We start from the raw sequence: 21,367 nt of genomic DNA on the forward strand, positions 1-21,367 counted from the left end.
TAAAGCGCTAATGCTATCTAAAACGCGTTTCACCGCGCGTTTGTCGCTCAAGACCGTCAACGCGGGTCTGTACCGTTTTAATAAGTTCAACTCGTCCTTGCTCAAGTCGCCGATTTCCTCGCCCCCGGCTCGATGTTCATCGCGATCAAACTCACTCAAAATTCGTCGAGCGACTGCGTCGCGATCGTCGTCGACGTTGATCCATGCGTAGCGCGATTCGCCGCGAAACCACGTGAATTGACGTTTCGCGTACGCGCGATTGAGCATCTGAATCTCATTCACCAGCTCCAATAACGACGCGTCGTCGACTTTGATCTCCTTCGCCCGAGCCTTTGCCAAGTACTCCATCGCCTGCCGGTAACCGATGGACCGCGCCGGGACGTTTTCTCCCGGCGCGATTCCAGCATTCAATAACCACGCGGCTTCATCCATGATTCCATCTACAAACATACCCTCCACGCGAGCGTCAATTTTTCGATACAGCTCGACGCGCGGCGAAGATAAAAAGAAACATCTAAAATCAAACCGCGCCTCAGGATTCTCGCGCGCGAACGCCTTGACGCTTTGCCCGCTCGTGCGCACGATTTCGTACGCTCGCGTCAATCGATACCAATCGTTTTCGCTCAGCGTCTTCCCCGTCTCCGCATCTCCCGCGCGCGTCAACAACTCCACGGCTTCGCGCCACCCCCCCCGCGCTCTCGCCTCGCCCACGGCGCGTTCCGCCGCCTCTCGCGTCTCTGGCGTCGACCCCGGCGCGCTAGGTTTCCCATCCGTCAACCACTTCAAATACATCCCCGCACCGCCCACGACGACCGCATCGCGCCCTCGTCGATGTATATCGTCGATCACGTTTACGGCTTCGTCGTAATACGCGTTCGCGTCGTACTCTCCACTCCCATCTCTCGCGCGCGGATCCAGCGCGCTCAGCATGTGATGCGCGCACGCTTCGAGCTCCCGCGCGCCCACTTTCCCCGACCCGACGTCTAATCCGCGATATATTTGCACCGAATCGCACGACACGATTTCAACCTCGCGCGCGTCTCGTCGCTCTCGTCGCGCGCGCGCCATGGCGATCGCGACCGCGCTCTTCCCGATCGCCGTCGGTCCCGTGACGACGAGCACCTTAGCGCGCCGCGTCGCGCGCGCGATTCCGTCGTCTCCCTCGCGCCCTGGATCAACGTCGCGCGCGCCGTTCGCGTCGGCATTCGCACTCGCACTCGCATTCGCATTCGCATCGACGCGCGTCGTCGTCGTCGCGCGTCGTCGTCGTCGCGGCGCCCCGCACGCGGTCCAGCGTTTCGTCGCGCTCGCGCCGATGCGCTCGAGCCACGTCCGCGCGCCGCACGCCGCGCGCATCGTTCCACTCGCCGCCGCGCGCGCGTCAGAGAGTGACGCGCGGCATGGACGTCGACGACGACGACAGCGACGACGACGGCGCGCGAGCGCTCGCGAGCGCGCGTCCGACGCTGTGTTACCCGGGTCGGCTGACGTCGCGCCGAGAGTCGCGCGCGTTCGCCGACGCCGGCGCGCGCGGCGCGCACAAGGTTGGCGGCGCGCCGGTGGCGCTGACGGCGGACGGCGACGACGACGGCGACGACGGCGACGACGACGGCGACGCGGCGACGCGGTGGTACGCGCCGCGGTGCGCGTCGTGCGCGCGCGCGATGACGCTCGTCGTGCAGACGTACGCGCCGAGAGGAGGTCGCGGACGGGCGCTGTACGCGTACGCGTGCGTCGGCGGCGGCGCGGCGTGTCGAGGAGACGACGCGTGGGCGTGCGTCAGCGCGACGTCGATCGCGGCGCGCGCGGACGCGAGCGAAGAGCGCGGGCGCGATGGCGAAACCACGACGCGCGACGGCGGTGGCTCGCGCGCGCGCGCGACGAACGGCGTCGAGACGTACGGGACGGCGGAACGCGCGCCGGCGATGGAGGACGCGTGGGACGATCCGGAATCGAGCGCGTGGTGCGACGACGGCGCGGACGCGGCGGCGCTGAGCGCGGAATTAGATGCCATGTTGGTGTGCGGGGTAGGGCGCGCGGAAGGACGCGCGGAAGGGCGCGCGGAGGCCGCGATGACGCCCGGCGACGAGGACGAAGACGATGGCGATGGCGACGACGACGCCGCGAGACAAGAAGACGGTTTTTCTTTGTCACGGATCGTGCGCGAGGCGTACGACGCGGCGTGCGCGACGCAAATAGTAGAATACCACCTCGTGTCCGAGATTGAGCCGAAAGCGGTCAGCGGGATGACGGTGAAGGAAGCGGCGCACGCCGAGGCGCTCCTGGCGCGATACGCCGAACGCGAAGGCGTCTCCGTGACGGACGTCGTCGCCATCGATGACGAGGATGGCGAGTGGGCGGGAGAGACGTACGAGCGTGGCGAAGCACGACATGCGGATGATGCGTATTTAAAGTTCGCCCGCCGTCTGCAGCGCGCGCCTGATCAGTGCATGCGATACGACGTCGGCGGCATGAAGTTCATCTGGCCGACGAAGACGCCGCCACCGTCAACTTCGTGCGATCGCTGCGGCACCACGCGCGTGTGCGAGCTTCAACTCACTCCGGCACTTTTGCGAGACGTTGAAGATGCGTTGTCGATGCACAAGGGCGATAAATCGCGCCTCGCGAGCGAAGAGGATCTCTTGGGCTGGGATTGGCAAACCGTCTGCGTGTTCGCGTGTCCAAACGACGCGTGCGTCGTCCCATCCACCGACGTGCATCGGAACGTCTCGTACGCCCTCGAGCGCGTCTTCGTGGCCGAGAGTGAGGCGCCTGGGGATGCCCTGCTCAAAGCCACTCGCGCGTCCTAAGCGCCGTAGCGTCGATGTTTGATGTCCAGAAAACTAGTAGTAGCGCACCAACTCGAAATAACCGCCTCGCCTCACTCGACGACGCACGCGGTCGTCCAGTCGTCGCGCGCGCATGAAGTGGACCGCGAGTAAGGTGTTCCAGTGCGTCACGTTGTTCCTCCTCGCATCAGCGCTCGAAATAGGCGGGTGCTACGGCTTTTGGCGCGCCGTGCGGTTGGAAAAGAACAAGTTGTGGGCGGCATTCGGCGCGGCCTCGCTCGTCGCGTACGGAGGCGTGTTTCTTTTAATGCCCATGGATGCGTTCGCTCGCATCATGGCGGCGTACGGTGGAGTGTTTATCGTTTCATCGTACGCGTTCGGGGCGGCGGTTGAAGGCTTCAAGTTGGACGCCGGCGACTACGTTGGCGCGAGCATCGCGCTAGCGGGCGTCGGCGTGTGTTTGTTCTGGCCGCGGGAGTAGAACACAGGATTCTAGAATCAATCTATGTACAAACAATACGTATAGCTAGATACTACTGGTGATCACCCTATCGACTACAGGAACGGTTTAAACGCGCGCGGCCGTATCTCAATCTTGCTCTTGCACCACGGACATCGCCGCTTGACTTTTGGCACCTGCCAAACGCGCTGTGCGCAATCGCCGCACTGCCGCACGTGCTGGCACGGATAAAACATGTGCCGCACCACGCCCTCGGCGTCGTCGAACTGCGTGAGGCAGATCCCACACTCTTCGTGATTTCCACTCATGACGCGCAAATCGAATTGAACGCTCGACGGCGCGACGCCCTCGACGTCCGCCACCGCCGCGTCGACGTCCATCGTCTCTTCCTCTTCTTTTTCTACCACGGCGTCCGTCTGCGTCGAAGCATTCACCACGCTTGATTTCACGCCGCCATCGCTTCGCTTCACGAGCGGTGCGTTCGTGACGTCGCTCAGAAGCCCGGTCGTTTGGCGCCGTCGCTTAAAGTCATTCTGCGCGCGCGTCTGCGCGTGCTCGTTCCGTCGTTTCGCCGCCGCGAGCGCGCCGAGGACGCCACCGGATGACTTCACGGTCGTTGAAGCTTCGCACGAAGTCAACGCATCCGTCGCTTCCGCGTCCGCGGCGTCGCTCGCGCTCGCATTCCGACCCGCTTCGAGCGCGCGCGACCGCTCGACGCCGACCGTCGCATCGCCCGAACACTGCGCCGCGTGCGCCTCGATCAGGGCGACGTGCGCGAATTTCGAGCACAGCGGACACTGCGCCAGACGACTGCCCGCGTGCGAGTTCGAACGCGCGCGATCGGGGAAGGCGAGCGACGACGACATCGCGACCCCGAGGGCCGATGTGAAGAAAGAAATTCAAACTCGTTCGAGCTGTCGAGACGCGAAGCTCGAGAATTTTGTCGAGCGTCGTCGGCGTTCGTTCGTTCGTGCGCGCGTAAATAAGTACTGTGATAATTATTAATGAGGTATTAGTTTCAAGATCAACGGGATCCAATCTATAGACAACGCCGCCGCCGATGAAATAGAGCGGCGACGGAGACAACACGTTTCATTCAACACACAACACGCGGTACAGCCAAGATGATATATATAAAGAGGGCGCCAACGCGACTCGTTAAAAGCCACGCTCGCACCCGCATCAACACTGATTGATCACCTCATGATCTACTCGACACTCGTCGAGCCGTAATTAAGTAAAGGACGGTTTTTTCAAGGTCAAAAGGGTCTTGAGATCACGAAGACTTCGGGCTTACGCCGTCTTGTCGTCGGCGTCCGCTTCATGCTCCATTTGCGCGAGGGCAAACGGAAACAAGATGGCAACAGAGGTGTAATCTTCAAGGGCGCAGCCGAGGATGTTTCTGGCGTTGCGCAATTCGCGGCGAACGTTGGCGACGCAGAAGATGAAGATGCAACAGAAGAGCCACGCGACGGCGTGCGTGTTCGCGCCGGCGTGCGTGGACGCCATCAAACCGATGAAAGTCCAGAGAACGCCGGTGATGGCGGCGGCATTAATCATAGCAAACTGGTAGTCGGCTCCCATGGCGACCTTGGACTTGAGAATGGCGTCGAACGGGTAGATGAAGTTCTTCAAAACGCACAAAAGTCGTTCCATCTGCACGGGGGCGCTGGCGCCAGCCGTGTCCGGGTTGAAACGCTCGAGGAAGTCGAAGATGCACGTGTTGAAGCCCTTGCGCTTGCGACGGTATTCTTCATCACCACCTTCATCTTGCAGTGCGCGCCAGAGCGCCAGACACATAAAGTTGAGCGCGATAGTGTAAGGGAAGCCGGCGACGATGGAGACGGCTTGAACCATCTTCAAACCACCGCTGTAGACGAGCGCACTAGCGAGCGCGCCTTCGGTGAAGCACCAGTAAATCTTTTGCAAAACCGGCGGGCTTTCGTAGCCCATGGCAGAGATCAAATCGTCGACGTACGAACCAGAGTCCGAAGACGTGATGAAGTAAAGCGTGACGGCGATGAGGATCAAAGCTTGGAACGGGCGCGCCAAAGAACCGTACGGTTCGACGACGTCAAGGATGTGATCAGGACCAGCTCTGCAAGACAGTGGGTAGTAACCAGCCTGTTGCAGTTGCAAACCGGCGGCGTATTTCGCCAACGTCGTGTCGAGCTTGCCCTTCGCATAGCCAAACGCGCTGCAGTCCACGGAGCCGCTGCCTTTCGACCAGTCAACAGTAGATGAGTCACCGAGGGCCAACTCGGCGACGCGTTGCATCTTGATCCCGAGAGAGCCGAGGACGGTGAGGTAGAAGAAACCGAACAATACGGGCGCGACGAACGCACCCTTGATGAGTTGGCCGACGGTTCTGCCGCGAGAAATTCTGGCGATGAACATGCCGACGAACGGCGCCCAGGAGATCCACCAACCCCAGTAGAAGATGGTCCAATCGTCCATGAAATAGGGTGACGTCGTCGCACCATACATGTTTGCGGTGTCCGCGGTGTTGCCCGCGGTTGCGCTCACAGCGTCGATGATGTTCTTTTCCGCGTGGCGGCCGATGGCGTATTGCGTCCACGTTTTCGACGTGCTTTTCCACGTGCCGTCATCGTGAGTCCATCCGTTCTTGCCACCCTTGAGGACGGCATTCAACACAGGCCAAGCATCGCAATCCCATCCGACGACGGTGACCCATTGCAAGTAGTGGCCGATGGATTGAACGACGCTGTTCATGAGAAACATGGGGTCGTCGGCACAGATGACGCCGAAGAGGAAGATCAAGCCGATACTGAAGGTGAGCTTGGACAGTTTCCTGATGCCATTCTTCAAGCCACTGACCACAGAAATGCAAGCGACGCCGGTGATGACCCAAATGATGAGACCCTTGGTCGTGTCGGATGTAGCGCTGATGTCGCTGTTGAGACGATTCATCGCGGTGGCGATCGTCGTGACGCCGAGTCCGAGAGACGTGCAAACGCCAAAGGTGGTGCACGAGATGGAAAGCGCATCGATCAAATCACCGATGAGACCGTTGACGTTTTCACCCAAAAGCGGGTAGAAGGCCGCACGGATGGTCATGGGACGACCGTGACGGTAGCAAATGACCCCGAGCGTGATTGCGACCAGAACATAAGGAATCCAACCGTGGATACCCCAGTGGAACAGCGTCATGAAGATGGCTTGTTGAGCGCGTTGATCATCGTTCACGATGGGAATCTTTTGCGGATTGTAGTAGTTCATGCGGTAATACCACATCGGTTCGGCGACGCCGTAGGTGTACAAACCGACGCCGATTCCGCACGCGAACAACATGGAAAACCACTCGTAATCGCTGAAGGCGGGCTTTTCGTCGTCACGCCCGAGCTTGACGTCTTTGTACTTCGTGAAAAGCAAACCGATGATGAAGATGAACCACACGTCTTGGGTGAGGATGTACAACCACGTCCAGTTGACGGTGACCCACGCTTGCCAACCCTTCACCTCCGTCGCGGCGTTGATGCCGGTCGTCGTGGCCCAGATGATGAACCCCCAAAGCACGGCCGAGGCGATGCCAGAGCTCACCCAGTTCATGCGAAGCATCTGCGATGGACGAACGGACGGCGCGAGTCAGTCTCGGGTCGTGATGATTTAATTTAGAGTCGCGTCGCCGGGACCGATCGAACGATCCACGATTCGCGCGCAACGCGAGACGCGCGCGTCTTCCGCCTCGCGCGACGCCGGCGTGGAGTCCACGAAATTTCAACGCACCGGTATTCCCGCGATATCGAGCGACACCCATCGGTTCGCTCGCACGAACCGCTTGATGTTTGCTTCTTGCTTGAAATCGAGCGCGTCATCCGCCTTGCTCGGCTTCGTCGTGTCGCTCATGTCGCCCCCGTTCATCGCGCGCGCGCTCGTCGAGGTCGACGGGATCGATGGAAATTATTCCAGCGACGTCCTCGCCGCGCGCCCGTCGCGAAGTGTCGCGCGCCGGCCGCGCGTCGCCGAATTCACGACGATTCAAACCGCGAATGACGAAAAAAAAAAGAGTCGTTTGCGCGATTTCCTGATATTTTTCTCATTCGAGGTTCACGATTCGACGACACCCCCTCCACGTCAGGTTTCCCGCGCGTTTTCGCCCGTCCGCGCGCGCGACGTCGACCACGCGCGCGTGGCTGATCGATGTCGAGCGATCGCGCGTCGCGTCGCGTCGCGTCGCGTCGGCACACGAAGGCGCGCGCGCGCGCCCGAGACGAGCGGTCAAACGTCGACCACGCGATGATGCGGACGACGACGGCGACGACGCGGACGACGACGCGCGTCGCCGCGCTCGGCGCGCGCGCGACGGGGCGAGGACGAGGACGAGGACGCGACGCGCGGGCGCGGGCGAGCGGGGACGCGCAACGCGCGGGCGCGGACGGAGACGCGCGCGACGATGCGCGACGCGGCGGCGCGACGACGCGAAAGAACCGGCGGGGTTTGTTGGGCGCCGGGTTCGCGGCGGCGACGGCGGGGCTGACGGGGCTGACGCGCGCGGCGAACGCGGCGCCGACGCTGCCGAAAGAGCTCACGGAACCGGATGAAATCTTCCGAGAAGACTTCAACGTTCAGTTCGCGGGGTTGACGGTCGATCATAAAGATTTAATCTACGCCCTGGTCGTCGGGCAGACGATCGGATTCGTCGGAAGCGCCGTCGGCGGCGCGGAGGCTCGTAAGCGCGCTGAGGAGATCGAACGGTTGAACTCGACGCTGCTGAAGGTGAACAAGGAAGTGCGAAAAGAGCTCAGGAGTAGTCAAGGGCGCAAAGTGGCGTTCTCCACGATGGATTCCTCGGACGAAGCTTCGAGCGAGACGGTGCTCGAAATCATCAGTTTGCTCAAGAGCGGCAAGTCTAAACTCAAAGCGCAAGCGTCCCAAGAGGCGAAAGAAACATTCACTAAGGCGCGTCAACTCATCGATGCTAACCAGAGCGCGCTGAAGGAACCGTGGAAGGCTGTTCGAAAGGCTGAGCGCGGTCTCGGCGCGGCGTCGGCGCGCTTGGGCGAGTACGACGAAGCCCTTTCTCACATGAAGACTGTGTTGAAGTTATCCACCGAGCACGACGACACGAGCGTCGCCACGGACGCGTGCGGCATAATAGCCGATATTTACGCCGAAATGGATCAAATCGAAGTCGCCGCGGATTGGTACGACAAGTATTTTGAATCCTTGGCCATCGAAGACGCCAAGGAAGCCGCCGAGGCGGGCTCGAGCTCGGCGCGTTGATCGCCTATTGATTTCCACCGAACAGTTGTAATATATGAATGATGCCGCATCAAACGACGCACGATCAGCGCATTGACTGAACGAGAGCCACCGCAACGTCCTCGACGCTCGAATTTCAGCGCGGCGACGTCGCTCGCGCGTCACTCCTCGCCCCCGCACCGTCCTTCATCGCTCGGTGCGTTGAATGCAACCGCAGGCTTTCGGTTTACGACACGCGAATTTCTCAGAGCTCTCGAGAGCGCATCGCGCGAGCGCATCGCGTCGTCGTCGTCGTCGTTCGTCCCATCGCCAGTTCATCGCGAACGTGCAATCGTGCAACGACCCACACCCATCGCGGCGCGTGCGCACACCAGTCGTGCGTTCTTCTCGCTCGACGCGAACGAACGCGTCGAGCAATAACGGTTCATTCAAATCCGCGTGCTTCGACGCGCACGGACGCTGGACACACGAGATGAAGGCGTGCGTACCGAGGCATGACTTTTGCATGACGCTTCCATTTGGCGCCGTGGTCGCCACGCTCGGCGTCCTGGGATTCGTGGCGAAACGATCGTTCGCGAGTTTGGTCGCCGGTGGGAGCATTGGTGCGACGTTAATGTGCTTGGGCTTCGCGAGCCTGCGCGCGTGGAGCTCGGGCGCGTCGTCGCTGCCGTGGACGGCGGCGAGCGCGGCGGTGACGGCGACGTTGGCGTTCGCGATGGGGAAAAAGTACATGGAATCTTCCGCCATTTTTCCGAGCGGGATGTTAGCGTTGACCAGTATGCTCATGCTGTGCTTTTACGCCAAGAATTTGCTCGTGGATGGGGGAAATCCTCCGAAAGAGTCGCAGATGGCCAAGTCGGATTAGAACGAGCGCGCGTCGCGACGAGAGACGGCGTCGCCACGAGAAAATGTTTGGCACGATAGAGGCACGGGTGTAATGAATATGCGCTGAAATACATCATTCGTCTTCTACTACGTACTGTTCATGACGCGCGAACCCCGCTAACGCGTCTTCGCCGAGGCGTATATGAACTGGTTCAAGTCTAGCGTAATCTTGCCGCTCTTGTCGGCGTCAAAGCTTTCAAACACTTTTCTCGCCGCGGCCAGGAACAGGAACAGCCCGATGAATTGGTCGATGCCTAAGTCATTGGAACGATCCGGATCGAACGCCCGACACGCGTGCTCGATCGCCTTTTGATCGACGTCTCCGTAGCCCGCGTACGCCAAACACTCCAGCGCCTCTCGCTTGTTGAGCTTTTTCGTCCCCGACTTGTCGAAGTGCGTGAAGGAGTTTTGCGCGTTCACGAGAAATTCGTGCACTTTCTTGTACTCCGTGAACGAGAGTGTCCCGCTCTTATTCCCGGGTGCGGAGTGCAGGCGAATCAACAGCGCGATGGTTTGCAAGGAGAACGTCAATCCAGACGTGGCGAGCGCGCGTTGAAGCTCTCGTCCGTCGATCGCCCCGTTCCCGTTACCATCGACGGCGTTAAAGTGTTGCAGTAGCGTCGCCTCGTCCTGGTACGCGTACGCGGGCGACATGAGCGCGACGGCGGAGCGCGACGCGCGTCGACGAATGTCGCCACCTGGGCAACCGCAGTGCGCTCGACCGCAGTGCGCGACGATGTCCGACGCGTCCGCGGCGACGCGCGCGGTGAGCGCGGCGGTGATGGTGGCGTGCGTCGCGCTCGCCGTCGTCGTCGTCGCGAGGGCGTCGGCGCCGGTGCGCGGCGACGAAAGCGCCGCGAGGAAAGTGCGCCGTGGCGAACGCGCGACGAAGGACGACGCCGACGACGCGCGCGCGCAGTCAAACCGACGCGCGAACGTGCTGAGCGCGATCGGAAACACGCCTGTGATGCGCGTGGAGTCGTTGTCGCGCTTGACGCGATGCGACATCTACGTCAAGTGCGAGTTTCTCAATCCCGGCGGCTCGGTGAAGGACCGCGTGGCTCTGCGAATCGTCGAGGACGCCTTAGCCAGTGGCGCGCTGCGACGAGGAGGGTTGTGCACCGAAGGTACCGCGGGGAGCACGGGAGTATCGCTCGCCATGGTGTGCAAAGCGATGGGGGTGGAATGTTTCGTCGCCATGCCGGACGACGCCGCGAAGGAGAAATCGGCGCTCGTCGAGGCGTACGGCGCTCGGGTGGAGCGCGTGCGACCGGTGTCGATCGCAAATCGTGGACACTTTGTCAATGTGGCCAGACGCGAGGCTGAGCGCGCACGCGCGCGCGACGGCGTGGGCGGAGGGTACTTTGCAGATCAGTTTGAGAATTTAGCGAACTTTCGCGCGCACGCCGACGGCACGGGAGTGGAAATATTTTCTGAAATCGGCGCCGAACTCGACGCCTTTGTGTGCGCGTGCGGTACCGGGGGCACGCTCGCGGGTGTGGGGGTGGCGCTGAAGGAACGGAAGCCGTCTGTCAAGCTCTTTCTCGCGGATCCGCAAGGAAGCGGGTTGTTTAATCGCGTCTCGCGCGGCGTCATGTATACGAAAGAAGAGGCGGAGGGAAAGCGCTTGAAGAACCCGTTCGATACCGTGACGGAAGGTGTGGGAATCAATCGCATCACGGAGAATTTCAAAGTTTTGCTCGATCGTCCGGGAATGCTCACGGGCGCCGTGAAGGTGAGCGACGCCGAGGCTGTCGCGATGAGCCGCTTCGTCGCGAGGCACGACGGGCTCTTCATCGGAAGCTCAAGCGCCGTCAATCTCGTTTCTGCGGTGCGCGTGGCGCAATCGCTCGGACCAGGACATTGCATTTGCACGATCGCGTGTGACAGCGGACTGCGTCACATGACGAAATTCTGGGACGACGAATATCTCGCCAAGATCGATTTGACGTCTCACGATGTCGCGTCGGCTGATTCCTTATCGTTTCTCGACGACGACACGGTGGTGACTGCGGCGCGTTGTTAGTTTAGTACTAGGTTCGTATCCTCTAGCGTATAGATCTAGCGCAGCGCATGTGTAGTGGTAATATTAGGAGTCGTGGCTGCGACTGCAGGCGAAGCTATATTTTCTTACACGACACTAAGCTTCCAGGGTTTTTCCCGTCGTTTCCGGCAAAACCTTATACACGACGGTAAGTGCGAAGACACTCACGGTAAAGTACAACATCCAAACGCCTTGTGCGCTCCAGATTTCGCGGATTCGTAAAAACGTGAACGTCACCAAGGCGTTCATGATCCACTGCACCGCCGTCGCGGCGCTCACGCCGACGTTGCGCACCTTTTGTGGAAAGACCTCACTCGTTACGATGTACGGTACCGGGCCGAGACTGACGCTGAAAGCGATGCGAAACACGAGAATAGCAGCAACGGCTAGCCACGGCGCGGCGGTGGCGCTCATGAAATGCAAGTACACGCTCGGAGTCACGCTCAACGTGAGAAGAGCGAGCGCGAACGAAATCGCGCCGATACCACCCAGAGCTAAAGGTCGACGACCGATGGCGTCTATGCTTCGCGAGAGCCAAGTACCTGCGATGATTTGTACGACACTCACACACGCTGTGAGCGCGATGGCGTGCGAACGATCGAATCCAAGATCGCTCAAAATCTTCGGAGCGTAATAAATCACGACGTTGATACCGCAAGCTTGCTGGAAAAAGTTCATCAAACTCGCGACGCCAAGCGCGTTCCGAGTCTTCGCGTCCTTGAACAAACTCAAAATCTTACTCGTTGGCTTCGTCGTCGCGTTCAGTGCGATGACGTGCACGTCCACATCGGGCTGTCCGAGGCTGTTGAATACCGCCTTGGCTTCGCCGACGCGACAATTTTCTGCCAGCCATCGCGGCGACTCGGGAAGCGCGTTGGTCTTGAGAATGATGCCGAGTTGTACGAGTGCCGGGACGGCGGCGAAGGCAAACATGTAGCGCCATCCATCGACCACGTTCGTCGCGAATAAGGAGAGAACGAATGAGCCCAAGAGACCGACGGTGACGGACAGCGGCGCCAAGCCGCTGTGCTTGCCGCGAGTCTTCGCCGGCGCGCACTCGGAAATGTACATTGTACACATCGACGTCGCGATCCCCACCGCGAGACCGGCGACGAAACGACCGAGGACGACTTGTTCGACCGCACTCGCGCTCGCCATGAGCGCGGCGGAGACGATGAATCCCACATCGCAGCATCCCAGCGCGAATCTTCGCCCAAACGGTTCGTTCAACCCCGGCGTCGCCGCGCACCCGAACATCGCGCCGAGTGGTAGCGCCGCGACAACCGCGCCCTTCATCGTCGTCGTGAGCGTGCCGAGCACGGTTCCAGATTCTATGTACACCAACGCTCCCGCGATGGCACCGCACGCGCATCCCACGCTGAGCATCGCCAAACACACGCTCAGCGTGGCGACGTACAGCGCTCGCGCGCCCGCGGCGGGCGTCGGCGGGTCGTTGAAGAGCCGCGCCGTGAACGACGAAGACGCTCGAAGCGCGCTCGAAGGACGGCGAGTCGTCGGCGACGACGAATGCGTCGACGCGCACCGCGCGTCGCAGTCGTGCGCGTACCGCGCCCGTCGCGACTCCTCCCGATGGGTTCGCGCGTTTAAACCGACACGGCCGTTGCGCGATGGAGCGACGTTTGACGACGTCGCGTGCGCGCGAGAGCGTCGACGCGAGGGCGCTGGTGCGCGGCACGCGAGAGATGTGACCTTCATCATCACCATCCGCGACGACGACGCCGGTTCCGGCGGGACGAGCGACCGCACGCGGTCGCGAGTGCGGCCGGCACGCGTTTTCGCGGAATTGAAACGGCACTCTGGCTTCGCTCTGGCTTCGCGCGGAGATGCGACGACGCGACGAGGAGAGAGGAGACGATGACTCAACCGAACACATTTACTACAATACCCAACGAAACGAAACGCGATGAAACGCAACGCAACGCAACGCAACGCAACCAACTCGACTAGGAAAAATCTGACATGATGCTTGGATCCCTACAACGCTCGTGCACGCGATCGATCTCGACGAGCGTCTCTTCGCTCAAGACGATGTCGGGCCCAAACGCATCGATGTTCTCCTTGAGCTGGGTCATGGAGGTGGCACCGATGATGGTACTGGAGACGTAAAATCGCGATTTACACCACGCCAACGCGAGCGTCGCGAGCGTTACGCCGGCTTCGTCGGCAATCTTCTTATACTCCGCCGTCGCGACTCTCGATGGGTCGTTCAAATACCGCTGATGGAAGCCGTATTTCGCGTACTTGACCAAGCGACCTTCAGCTGCGTTCGAAGCGCCGTCCAGGTACTTTCCCGTCAACGCTCCGCCACCCAAGGGCGTCCACGGAAGAAGACCTATGTCGAAGTTTGACGGCGCGCACGCCTCGGCGAGTTCGGTTTCGAAGCCGCGATGTAACAAGCAGAACGAATTCTGAATCGACACCGGTCGAGGTACGCCGAGTTCATCCGCCGCGCGAACGAACTCGCACACTCCGAATGTGCTTTCGTTCGAGAGGCCGTAGTGCTTGATTTTCCCAGCCTTTATGAGCTCGCCGAGCGCCTCGACGGATTCGCGAATCGGCACCGCGTCCGCTCTCTCGAGCGCGGGATTGTATGCCGGCGACCCAAAAAAAGCCCCAATGGGGACGTATCGATCGGGCCAATGTATTTGGTATAAATCTATATAGTCCGTCTGTAATCGCGCCAAACTTGCATCGCACGCGGACTTGATCGATGCGCGATCTAATCTCCCCGTAGCCGTCGTCTCTTCGCGACGCCTATTGCCGACGATTTTCGCGCTCGCGCCGAACCCAGCAATCTTCGTCGCCAGCACGACATCTTCGCGCACGGCGCTCGAATTCTTCGCCAACCAAGACCCAATAAACTTCTCCGTCGTTCCCGGCATCCAACTCGGATCACTCATAGGGACCGGGTACATCTCCGCGGTGTCGATGAAGTTCACGCCTCGTTGTTTGATGGCGTAATCCAACTGCTCGTGCGCCTCGGCTTCGGTGTTTTGCACGCCCCACGTCATCGTCCCCAGGCACGCGTCGGTCACGGCGATGCCGCTGTGTCCCAATCGCGACGTTCGAGGCAACGGCGCATCGCTCGTCGTCGTCGCCGCCGCCGCCTTGACGGTCGAGCGTGCGGACGACGACGGCGACGACAGCGCGTGGTGTCGTCCTCGCCGTCGACTCGCGACGCGCGTCGTCGTCGTCGCCGCCGCCGCCGTCGTCGTCGTCGTCGCGCGCATCTTCGCTCGCGACGCGACGCGTGCGTCGCGATGTCCGACCGGCGCGCGCGTCGCGACGCCTCGGCTTCGAGCGGCGCCGCTAAAAGTGGCGCTTTATCCGCACACGACGACGACGACCGCCGTCGCCTCGGTGCGCGCGCGCGTGGTCGAACGAGCGAGATGCGCGGTGCGATGAACGCGAACGCCGCGCTGCCCGCGCGAGCCGCGACGCGCGCGACGAGCCGACGAGCGACGACGACGACGACGCGCACGCGACGCGCGTCCATGACGTCACGAAAGGCGACGACGACGCGCACGCGCGCGGTGGGGATCAACGACGCGGAGAAACCGCCGGAAGAAACGGTGGCGGGTGTGGAGTTGCAACTCGGACGAGCCGCCATGCTCGGGTTCCTCGGCACGACGGTCGGAGACGTGTTGACGCGAGGGGATGGACCAATCGAGCAGCTCGGCGATGAGTTTTCATACGTGGCGCGGCACGTCGTGAACCCGGTGGAAGTCGCGCGCGACGCCCTGGAAGTCGCAGGATTTTACGTTGAATCCGTGGTGTTGATTTGGTTTCTACTCGGCGGCTCTTTATTGCTCGGATTTTGGCAAGGAGCGCGCAGCCCGATTAAGACGGTTTCGGGAAAATCAGCCAAGCAACGCGCCGAGGCGGCTTTCGGGGAAATCGAAAAGGCGTACGAGACGACGGTGCGCGAGCAAAAGCCTTACGAGCTCTTCAACGGTCGCCTTGCCATGCTTGGCACGGCGTTCGCGTTCGTTGGAGACGTCGAGACGGGTGGGTTGGGGCCTCTCGAGCAAGTGCAACTCGAAAGCGGCATCCCGATAATCGACGAAGAAATATTTGCGCTTGTTTTCCTCGCGGGCGTGAGTTTCAACGTCGTTGCCACTGGCGTCACCGCTGTGCGCAGGGCGTACGTAAAAGGTCGCGAATAGTCGCAGCAGACATGAGTATTGTATTACAGTTGTACACCCGATTCTTTTCTTTAAAACGTCCCCCCATTCAACGCCAAGCCTTTATCGAGGACGTGCGCCACTTGGTTGGGTTTCAGACGCACGTACTTTCCCAGAGGTAGCTCTTTCGGCATGCGCAATCCGCCCACGCGCGTACGCTTCAAGTTCTTAACGTCGACGCCCGCGTCCGCGCACAGCACGCGCACCTCGCGGTTGCGTCCGTCGACGACTTCGACCAAAATTCTATTCGCAGGCCCTCCATCCGCGCCCATGGACTCGACGCGCACCGGCACGACGCGAGCTCCGTCGACTTCGGTCCCTTTAGCCATGGCGGCGATTTGCGCGCGCGTCGGTTTGTTATTCGCCGTGACGACGTATTGCTTCACGACTTCGCTGCTCGGGTGCGCGACGCGCTGGGACCAGTCCCCATCCGTCGTGAGTAAAAGTAACCCGGTTGTGGCGACGTCGAGGCGACCGACGGTGAAGAGACGAGGCGGGAGCTTACCCGGATACGCCGCCTTGAACTCATCTCGCCACTGCTCGAACAAATCGTACACCGTCTTTCCTTGCGCCGAATTCGATTTTGTGCTGCATACGAAACCTTTAGGCTTGTTCAGCATGAAGTATGCGTGCTCTTTCACGAAGTTTACCCCACCTTCGACGATTTTGCCATCCACCATGACGACGTCGGCGTTCAAGTTGACTTTGGTCTGCGGCGCCGTCACCGTCTCGCCGTTCACCTTGACGCGACCGCCAAAAATTAAATCATCCGCCCCACGGCGACTTGCCACGCCCAAGCTCGCCAACGCTTTGCTCAAGCGTTCACCTTCATCTCTCGCGCGCCTGCGCTCGGCGGGTGTCATGTAAACTTGGCCGTTGAATCGTTCGGCGGTTTTTCCCGCGCGTTTCGGTTTCCCGCGACTCGGCGTCAACGATCCAGACTCCGAGTTCGGAAGAAATCCCGCGAACACTTCGTCGTCTTTACCGTCTTCATCGAACCTATCACCACCACTAGACCCAGAGCTTGACGCTCCTCTCGCTCGCGTCGTCGTCGTCGCTGGCGCCGTCCACCGCTCGCCGGGCGCGCGCGCGCCGACTCTCACGCCCGTCGCTCGTGCACCGACGTTCTTCGCCGCCGACGACGACGTCGAGCAACACACCACGCCGAGTGCCGTCGTCGTCGTCGTCGACGACGCTCGCATCAAGTGTCTCGCCGAACACGACCACGACGAACGCGCGACGACGACGGCGGCGGAGCTTCGAGACAACATCGAGACGGTGCCGCTGCGCGCGCGTGCGATGGGTCGACGCGCGCGTCGCGCGTGCGAACAGCTGTGAAGAGCTGCGCGCGTTTAAGTCGAACGCTTCGCGTCACCGCGCGTCGATCGCGTCGCGCACTGACGCGCCTGCGCATGCTGGAATGCGCGTGCGCCGCAGTCCGCCCCAGTGTGCGCCGCGCGCGCATTCGCGGCGACGATGGGGAAGCTGTTGAACAAGTACGCCAATGGGCGAGGGTTACCCGCCAACGCCGAGCGCACCGCGCGCACGTTCGACGCCGAGCGACGACGCAAGAACGGCGGCGGCGCACTCGACACCTTTGCACGCGGTGGCGGCAACGCCGCGTCGACGTCGCGCGCTGGACACGGCGGCGCGACGAGTGGTGGGAAGAAGTGGAAATCTCGCGCCGGGGCGAAGCCGAGATTGATGCGCGCGCTGCGCGTAAGCGCGAAAGGACACCGCGCGCTCACCGCGCGAGAGGTTGAGAAACTCATCGAACCGGTGCTGCAACCCCGGCGAGCGAAGTACGGTGGACAAGGGTTCGCGAAGACGAGCACGTTCGTGAACATATCGTGCGATGATTTCTTGGGCGAATTCACCGCGCTGTTCGACGAACACGTCGATGGTTTCAACGGAAAATCGTACGTGAAGATGGGAAAGGCGCAAGAAGACATGCTGTGGAAGCAAAAGCTTCGCGAAAAGACGCGGCAAGAGGCAACGGGAGAACGTCAACTAGCGGGCGCACAACCATTTGAAGTCGCTCCGGACGGCGAGGCGAAGATTAAGAAGAAGAAACGGAAAATGATTGAATCTCCGACTGCGACGACGCCGAAAACCAAGGTCGATGTCGATTTGCAAGCCCAAGCCATCGCCGCGTACAGAGCGTTGAAGGCGAAAAAGGCGGCGACGCAGAACAACGCAGCGAAGTGGAAAAGATAGAACTTTAGCATTATGTAGCGCACAGCGATTGTAAAAGTAACAGCTGGTATCCTAGGTGATTTTCATCGAGTGCGGCATTCTCGCAAGGCGCGATCGACGTGTCGCAACGAGGCGGCGTTCTCATCCTCGTCGCCGTCGGTATCAACTTCACCGAGCACGTCGAGCACTCGATTCGTTTCTTCCAGGCTCGCATCGACGTCTTCTAACGAAATAGCTGTCGCTTTGAGGAGGGATCGCTTTCTGCGATAGGCGACTCGCGCGCGTTCAACGGCGCCGTCCACCGCCGCGCCAAACGAAAGATCTTCTACACGAGGAGAAGTGACGCCACGAAACACGACGTGTGCATCCACGCCCATGCTTGTCTTTGATGACGGGAGAAAGAATCGCGTGTTCGCGTCGCACAGGCGCTCGACGCGTTCTGCTTCGTCGCGCAAAAGACCCTTCACGTCCTCGCGGCGTCTGGTCATCGTCCGTTGACGAAGCTCATCTTCGGCGCGCGAACACGACTCAGACGCGCGCGCATACGACGTCATCGCTCGCTCGAGATTTTCTATGCAGATGGCGTGAGAACAGTTCGCTGTGGATGCAGACTCGTCATCAGCGGAGGTCGCTTGTCCGTTCGGTTCTTCGGACGCGCGTTCGTCCGACGTCGCCGCCGGTCGAGTCGGCGCGTCGAGCGTCGATAAAGACGTCATGAACACATCGTCACCATCGTCGCGCGCGCTGGACATCGTCGTCCGGCGATCGATGACGTCGGGCGGAAAGGGAAGCGAATCGGCGATTCGCCGTTGACTCGGCTTTTTGGTCTTTTTGGAAATGAAAGTGGCCGCGCGAAATTTTGCGAAATTTTGGGGGCGTCCCGGCGCCTCGCCTAAACCCTTGCTTGTCGTCGTCGATGGCTAGATTGGCGGCGATGTCGCGCGCGCGCGCATTCCCCGTCGCGTCGTTGGCGATGACGACGGTGGAGACGCGCGGCGGGCGCGGAGGACCGCGCGTCGCCTCGCGCGAGGGCGTCGGCGTTCATCGAGCGCGTCGGCGTCCTCGTGCGCTGTCGCTCACGGTAATCGTCAGCCTTTGCGTCGCGAGCGCGAGCGCGCTCGCGCTCGCGTTCGCGCGCGAAAGTGCGGGCATCAGTGACGTTAGTGATGTCGACGACGCCGTCATCAGAGCCGGTGACGTCGCTGCAGCCGACGAGGTGGCGTCTACGACGTCGCACGACGCGCCCGCGTGCATCGCCGAAGGCGTGGCTGCGCTGTCGACGTTAGAGGAATTTAGATACGTCTTACTGGCGCGAACTTCGGCGAACGAGGACATGTGTAGGTGCTTTCCCACGTGGAGTCGCGGCGTCGGTGCCGCGGAAGAGGCGCGAAGAGGAGAGTCTGACGTGAAAAAGACGAAGAAAGAGCCGCGCGCGCCCTTGTTGTCTTTGAAAGAATACAAAGAGAACATGGAAGAGAAGATGGCGCAGAAGCAGCGCGAGAAGGAGGCAAAACAGCGCGAGAAAGAAGAGAAGGAGCGCAAGCGCAAGAAGGAGGAAGATGAGGCATTGCGACGTTTAGTAGAGGTGAATGTGACGCACGGCGCCGTTTCCGAAAACGAAGACGCAGAGACAAAAGGCGAGACGTTGGAACCGAATAGCACGGAGACGACGACGGTGGACGAAGAACCCGCGCCAAGCGAGGTTTCGATCGAAGTAGAAGGCGGGCAGCAGCAGGCGGAGACGATGGACGGAGCGTCGACGGCGGAGACTGGCGAGCTCGCTCGCGACGCCGTGAGCGAAACGTCGCAGGCGGCGCCCGCGCCGGTCGAACCGCCCGTGATGGAAGAAGAAGATACCGACGGTGAAGCAACTTTCGCTGAGCTCGTGATCAAACCTGAACGCCTCACGGAAGCAGACGCGGAGATGTACAATTACGCCGCGAGCTTCAACGGAGCAAAGGTGGTGGCGAGCGATAAGGATTCAAAACACGCGAGCGCCGCTTTGAAGGAAGATAAAGATGTTTATTACATTTCTCCATGCGCTTCGGAAAAGTTTGTCACTGTTGAGCTGAGCGAGGAGGTGACGGTGACGAGCTTGGTTTTAGGAAACTTCGAGTTTCATTCGTCTCGCGTCAAAGATTTCGAAGTTTGGGGCACGGACGGGCACCACGCTATTGAGGAAGGTTGGAAGAGACTGATGATTGGACGTGCGGATAACACGCAAAACTATCAAAAGTTTGCCGTGCCTTCGCCAGCGTGGGTGCGTTACGTACAAATTCGCATGACTGGTCATCACGATCAGCAACACTTTTGCACGTTGAGCCTGCTGCGCATCCACGGTAAAGACGCCAAGGAGACGTTGAAAGAAGAGATGGAGCGTTTGCAAGCGGAGGTGCAAGAGGTAGAGTCGTTATTGTCAGACGAGGACGAGGACGAGGACGAGGACGAAGACGTGGATGTTCGCGAAAGTTCTGCAGAAGTTGTGCTAGACGTTGAGGAGCAAAATCGTGAGGAAACAAACGCGAGCGCTGTGGTGGGCGAAGAAAACGAGCGCGCGTCGACTGGTGACGACAGAGATGTCTCTACTTCGAGCGAAACAGATCACTCGGCAAATGTCAACACATCGATCGCGGAGGGTGCACCGAGCGAAACGACGTCGAACTCTGATGAGGATGACAACGCCGCACAGGAGAGAGCGACGAAGATTGATGCGTCGACAACGTCTCGTCCAAATGCGACCGCCGCGGGCGCGACCGCCGTGAACGCGACGAACTCGAACGCTACGGGCGTCGCGACGGCTAAACCCAAGATGGCGACATCGACGAATGAACTCGCCAAGGGTGGCGGCGATGCGAACGTGTTTCGGTTGCTGGCGCAGAAGATCAAGGATTTAGAGCTCAACCAATCGCTTTTGTCGCGGTACGTGGAGTCGCTCAACGTGCGATACGGCGAAACGTTGGAAGACTTCGGGAAAGAGATTGACGAGATTGAAGAATCAGTGTCGAATTCCACTGGCAAGCTCGACGAAGCCAGTCGCCAAGCGCGAGCGAGCTCGAAAGCGTGCGATGACGCCGTCGCGCGCGTCAACGATAGCTCCGAAAAGCTCGTCGCCGCAGCCGTGTCTGAGTTGGACGCGTATCGCACGACTGTCGCGAAGCGGGACACCGTTCTCGCACTCGCGCTCGCGCTCACAGCAGGCGCGCTCGTGGCGTCGCGCAGATCGTCTGGTGCGATCGAACGCGTCTTGAGCGCGCTCTCATCATTCGCTTTGCTCGTCATCGTCGTGGCGAACATCGTCCTCATAGCACAAAATTTCTTGTTAAAGTCGATGTAACACCCTTTTCCAACCGCAACCGCAAAGCCATTCGCCCACGCCATTACCGTCGTCGTCCCTTTTTTTAGGGTTTAGGGTTTAGGGTTTAGGGTTTAGGGTTTAGGGTTTAGGGTTTAGGGTTTAGGGTTTAGGGTTTAGGGTTTAGGGTTTAGGGTTTAGGGTTTAGGGTTTAGGGTTTAGGGTTTAGGGTTTAGGGTTTAGGGTTTAGGGTTTAGGGTTTAGGGTTTAGGG

General features: G+C 60.5%; 15 protein-coding genes and 1 pseudogene across 15 annotated transcripts, besides 1 other annotated feature; 8 read left to right on the forward strand and 8 right to left on the reverse strand.

Moving 5' to 3' along the window:
- Positions 1 to 93: 93 nt before the first annotated feature.
- OSTLU_3723 (predicted protein) lies at positions 94 to 1,137 on the reverse strand (the record flags this gene model as incomplete). Its single annotated transcript, XM_001418535.1, has 1 exon — positions 94 to 1,137. A coding segment is annotated over one exon (1,044 nt), but the record flags the coding sequence as incomplete, so codon positions are not given.
- Positions 1,138 to 2,246: 1,109 nt separating this feature from the next.
- OSTLU_32388 (predicted protein) lies at positions 2,247 to 2,810 on the forward strand (the record flags this gene model as incomplete). Its single annotated transcript, XM_001418298.1, has 1 exon — positions 2,247 to 2,810. One exon carries the CDS (start codon positions 2,247 to 2,249, stop codon positions 2,808 to 2,810), a length of 564 nt encoding a protein of 187 aa, XP_001418335.1.
- A 112-nt stretch (positions 2,811 to 2,922) lies between these two features.
- Positions 2,923 to 3,270, forward strand: OSTLU_41111 (predicted protein; the record flags this gene model as incomplete). The annotated part of the gene is made up of 1 exon (XM_001418299.1): positions 2,923 to 3,270. One exon carries the CDS (start codon positions 2,923 to 2,925, stop codon positions 3,268 to 3,270), a length of 348 nt encoding a protein of 115 aa, XP_001418336.1.
- Positions 3,271 to 3,344: 74 nt separating this feature from the next.
- On the reverse strand, positions 3,345 to 4,115 carry OSTLU_32390 (predicted protein; the record flags this gene model as incomplete). Its single annotated transcript, XM_001418536.1, has 1 exon — positions 3,345 to 4,115. The coding sequence occupies one exon, from the start codon at positions 4,113 to 4,115 to the stop codon at positions 3,345 to 3,347; it is 771 nt and encodes a 256-aa protein (XP_001418573.1).
- A 907-nt stretch (positions 4,116 to 5,022) lies between these two features.
- On the reverse strand, positions 5,023 to 6,798 carry OSTLU_2022 (annotated as a pseudogene; the record flags this gene model as incomplete).
- Positions 5,023 to 6,798: a sequence feature.
- A 708-nt stretch (positions 6,799 to 7,506) lies between these two features.
- OSTLU_15947 (predicted protein) lies at positions 7,507 to 8,493 on the forward strand (the record flags this gene model as incomplete). Its single annotated transcript, XM_001418300.1, has 1 exon — positions 7,507 to 8,493. The coding sequence occupies one exon, from the start codon at positions 7,507 to 7,509 to the stop codon at positions 8,491 to 8,493; it is 987 nt and encodes a 328-aa protein (XP_001418337.1).
- A 451-nt stretch (positions 8,494 to 8,944) lies between these two features.
- Positions 8,945 to 9,337, forward strand: OSTLU_15948 (predicted protein; the record flags this gene model as incomplete). Its single annotated transcript, XM_001418301.1, has 1 exon — positions 8,945 to 9,337. The coding sequence occupies one exon, from the start codon at positions 8,945 to 8,947 to the stop codon at positions 9,335 to 9,337; it is 393 nt and encodes a 130-aa protein (XP_001418338.1).
- A 137-nt stretch (positions 9,338 to 9,474) lies between these two features.
- Positions 9,475 to 10,011, reverse strand: OSTLU_15949 (predicted protein; the record flags this gene model as incomplete). The annotated part of the gene is made up of 1 exon (XM_001418537.1): positions 9,475 to 10,011. One exon carries the CDS (start codon positions 10,009 to 10,011, stop codon positions 9,475 to 9,477), a length of 537 nt encoding a protein of 178 aa, XP_001418574.1.
- A 127-nt stretch (positions 10,012 to 10,138) lies between these two features.
- Positions 10,139 to 11,383, forward strand: OSTLU_41218 (predicted protein; the record flags this gene model as incomplete). The annotated part of the gene is made up of 1 exon (XM_001418302.1): positions 10,139 to 11,383. One exon carries the CDS (start codon positions 10,139 to 10,141, stop codon positions 11,381 to 11,383), a length of 1,245 nt encoding a protein of 414 aa, XP_001418339.1.
- A 114-nt stretch (positions 11,384 to 11,497) lies between these two features.
- Positions 11,498 to 12,787, reverse strand: OSTLU_41151 (MFS family transporter: sugar; the record flags this gene model as incomplete). The annotated part of the gene is made up of 1 exon (XM_001418538.1): positions 11,498 to 12,787. The coding sequence occupies one exon, from the start codon at positions 12,785 to 12,787 to the stop codon at positions 11,498 to 11,500; it is 1,290 nt and encodes a 429-aa protein (XP_001418575.1).
- A 578-nt stretch (positions 12,788 to 13,365) lies between these two features.
- On the reverse strand, positions 13,366 to 14,433 carry OSTLU_12673 (predicted protein; the record flags this gene model as incomplete). Its single annotated transcript, XM_001418539.1, has 1 exon — positions 13,366 to 14,433. The coding sequence occupies one exon, from the start codon at positions 14,431 to 14,433 to the stop codon at positions 13,366 to 13,368; it is 1,068 nt and encodes a 355-aa protein (XP_001418576.1).
- Positions 14,434 to 14,916: 483 nt separating this feature from the next.
- On the forward strand, positions 14,917 to 15,588 carry PSBS (Photosystem II protein; the record flags this gene model as incomplete). Its single annotated transcript, XM_001418303.1, has 1 exon — positions 14,917 to 15,588. One exon carries the CDS (start codon positions 14,917 to 14,919, stop codon positions 15,586 to 15,588), a length of 672 nt encoding a protein of 223 aa, XP_001418340.1.
- Positions 15,589 to 15,737: 149 nt separating this feature from the next.
- On the reverse strand, positions 15,738 to 16,427 carry OSTLU_10314 (predicted protein; the record flags this gene model as incomplete). The annotated part of the gene is made up of 1 exon (XM_001418540.1): positions 15,738 to 16,427. A coding segment is annotated over one exon (690 nt), but the record flags the coding sequence as incomplete, so codon positions are not given.
- Positions 16,428 to 17,082: 655 nt separating this feature from the next.
- OSTLU_15955 (predicted protein) lies at positions 17,083 to 17,823 on the forward strand (the record flags this gene model as incomplete). Its single annotated transcript, XM_001418304.1, has 1 exon — positions 17,083 to 17,823. The coding sequence occupies one exon, from the start codon at positions 17,083 to 17,085 to the stop codon at positions 17,821 to 17,823; it is 741 nt and encodes a 246-aa protein (XP_001418341.1).
- Positions 17,824 to 17,885: 62 nt separating this feature from the next.
- OSTLU_32402 (predicted protein) lies at positions 17,886 to 18,554 on the reverse strand (the record flags this gene model as incomplete). Its single annotated transcript, XM_001418541.1, has 1 exon — positions 17,886 to 18,554. One exon carries the CDS (start codon positions 18,552 to 18,554, stop codon positions 17,886 to 17,888), a length of 669 nt encoding a protein of 222 aa, XP_001418578.1.
- Positions 18,555 to 19,135: 581 nt separating this feature from the next.
- OSTLU_32403 (predicted protein) lies at positions 19,136 to 21,136 on the forward strand (the record flags this gene model as incomplete). Its single annotated transcript, XM_001418305.1, has 1 exon — positions 19,136 to 21,136. One exon carries the CDS (start codon positions 19,136 to 19,138, stop codon positions 21,134 to 21,136), a length of 2,001 nt encoding a protein of 666 aa, XP_001418342.1.
- Between the last annotated feature and the right edge of the window lie 231 nt (positions 21,137 to 21,367).

This window comes from Ostreococcus lucimarinus, chromosome 6 (assembly GCF_000092065.1).
Source record: "Ostreococcus lucimarinus CCE9901 chromosome 6, complete sequence".
Classification (NCBI taxonomy): domain Eukaryota; kingdom Viridiplantae; phylum Chlorophyta; class Mamiellophyceae; order Mamiellales; family Bathycoccaceae; genus Ostreococcus; species Ostreococcus sp. 'lucimarinus'.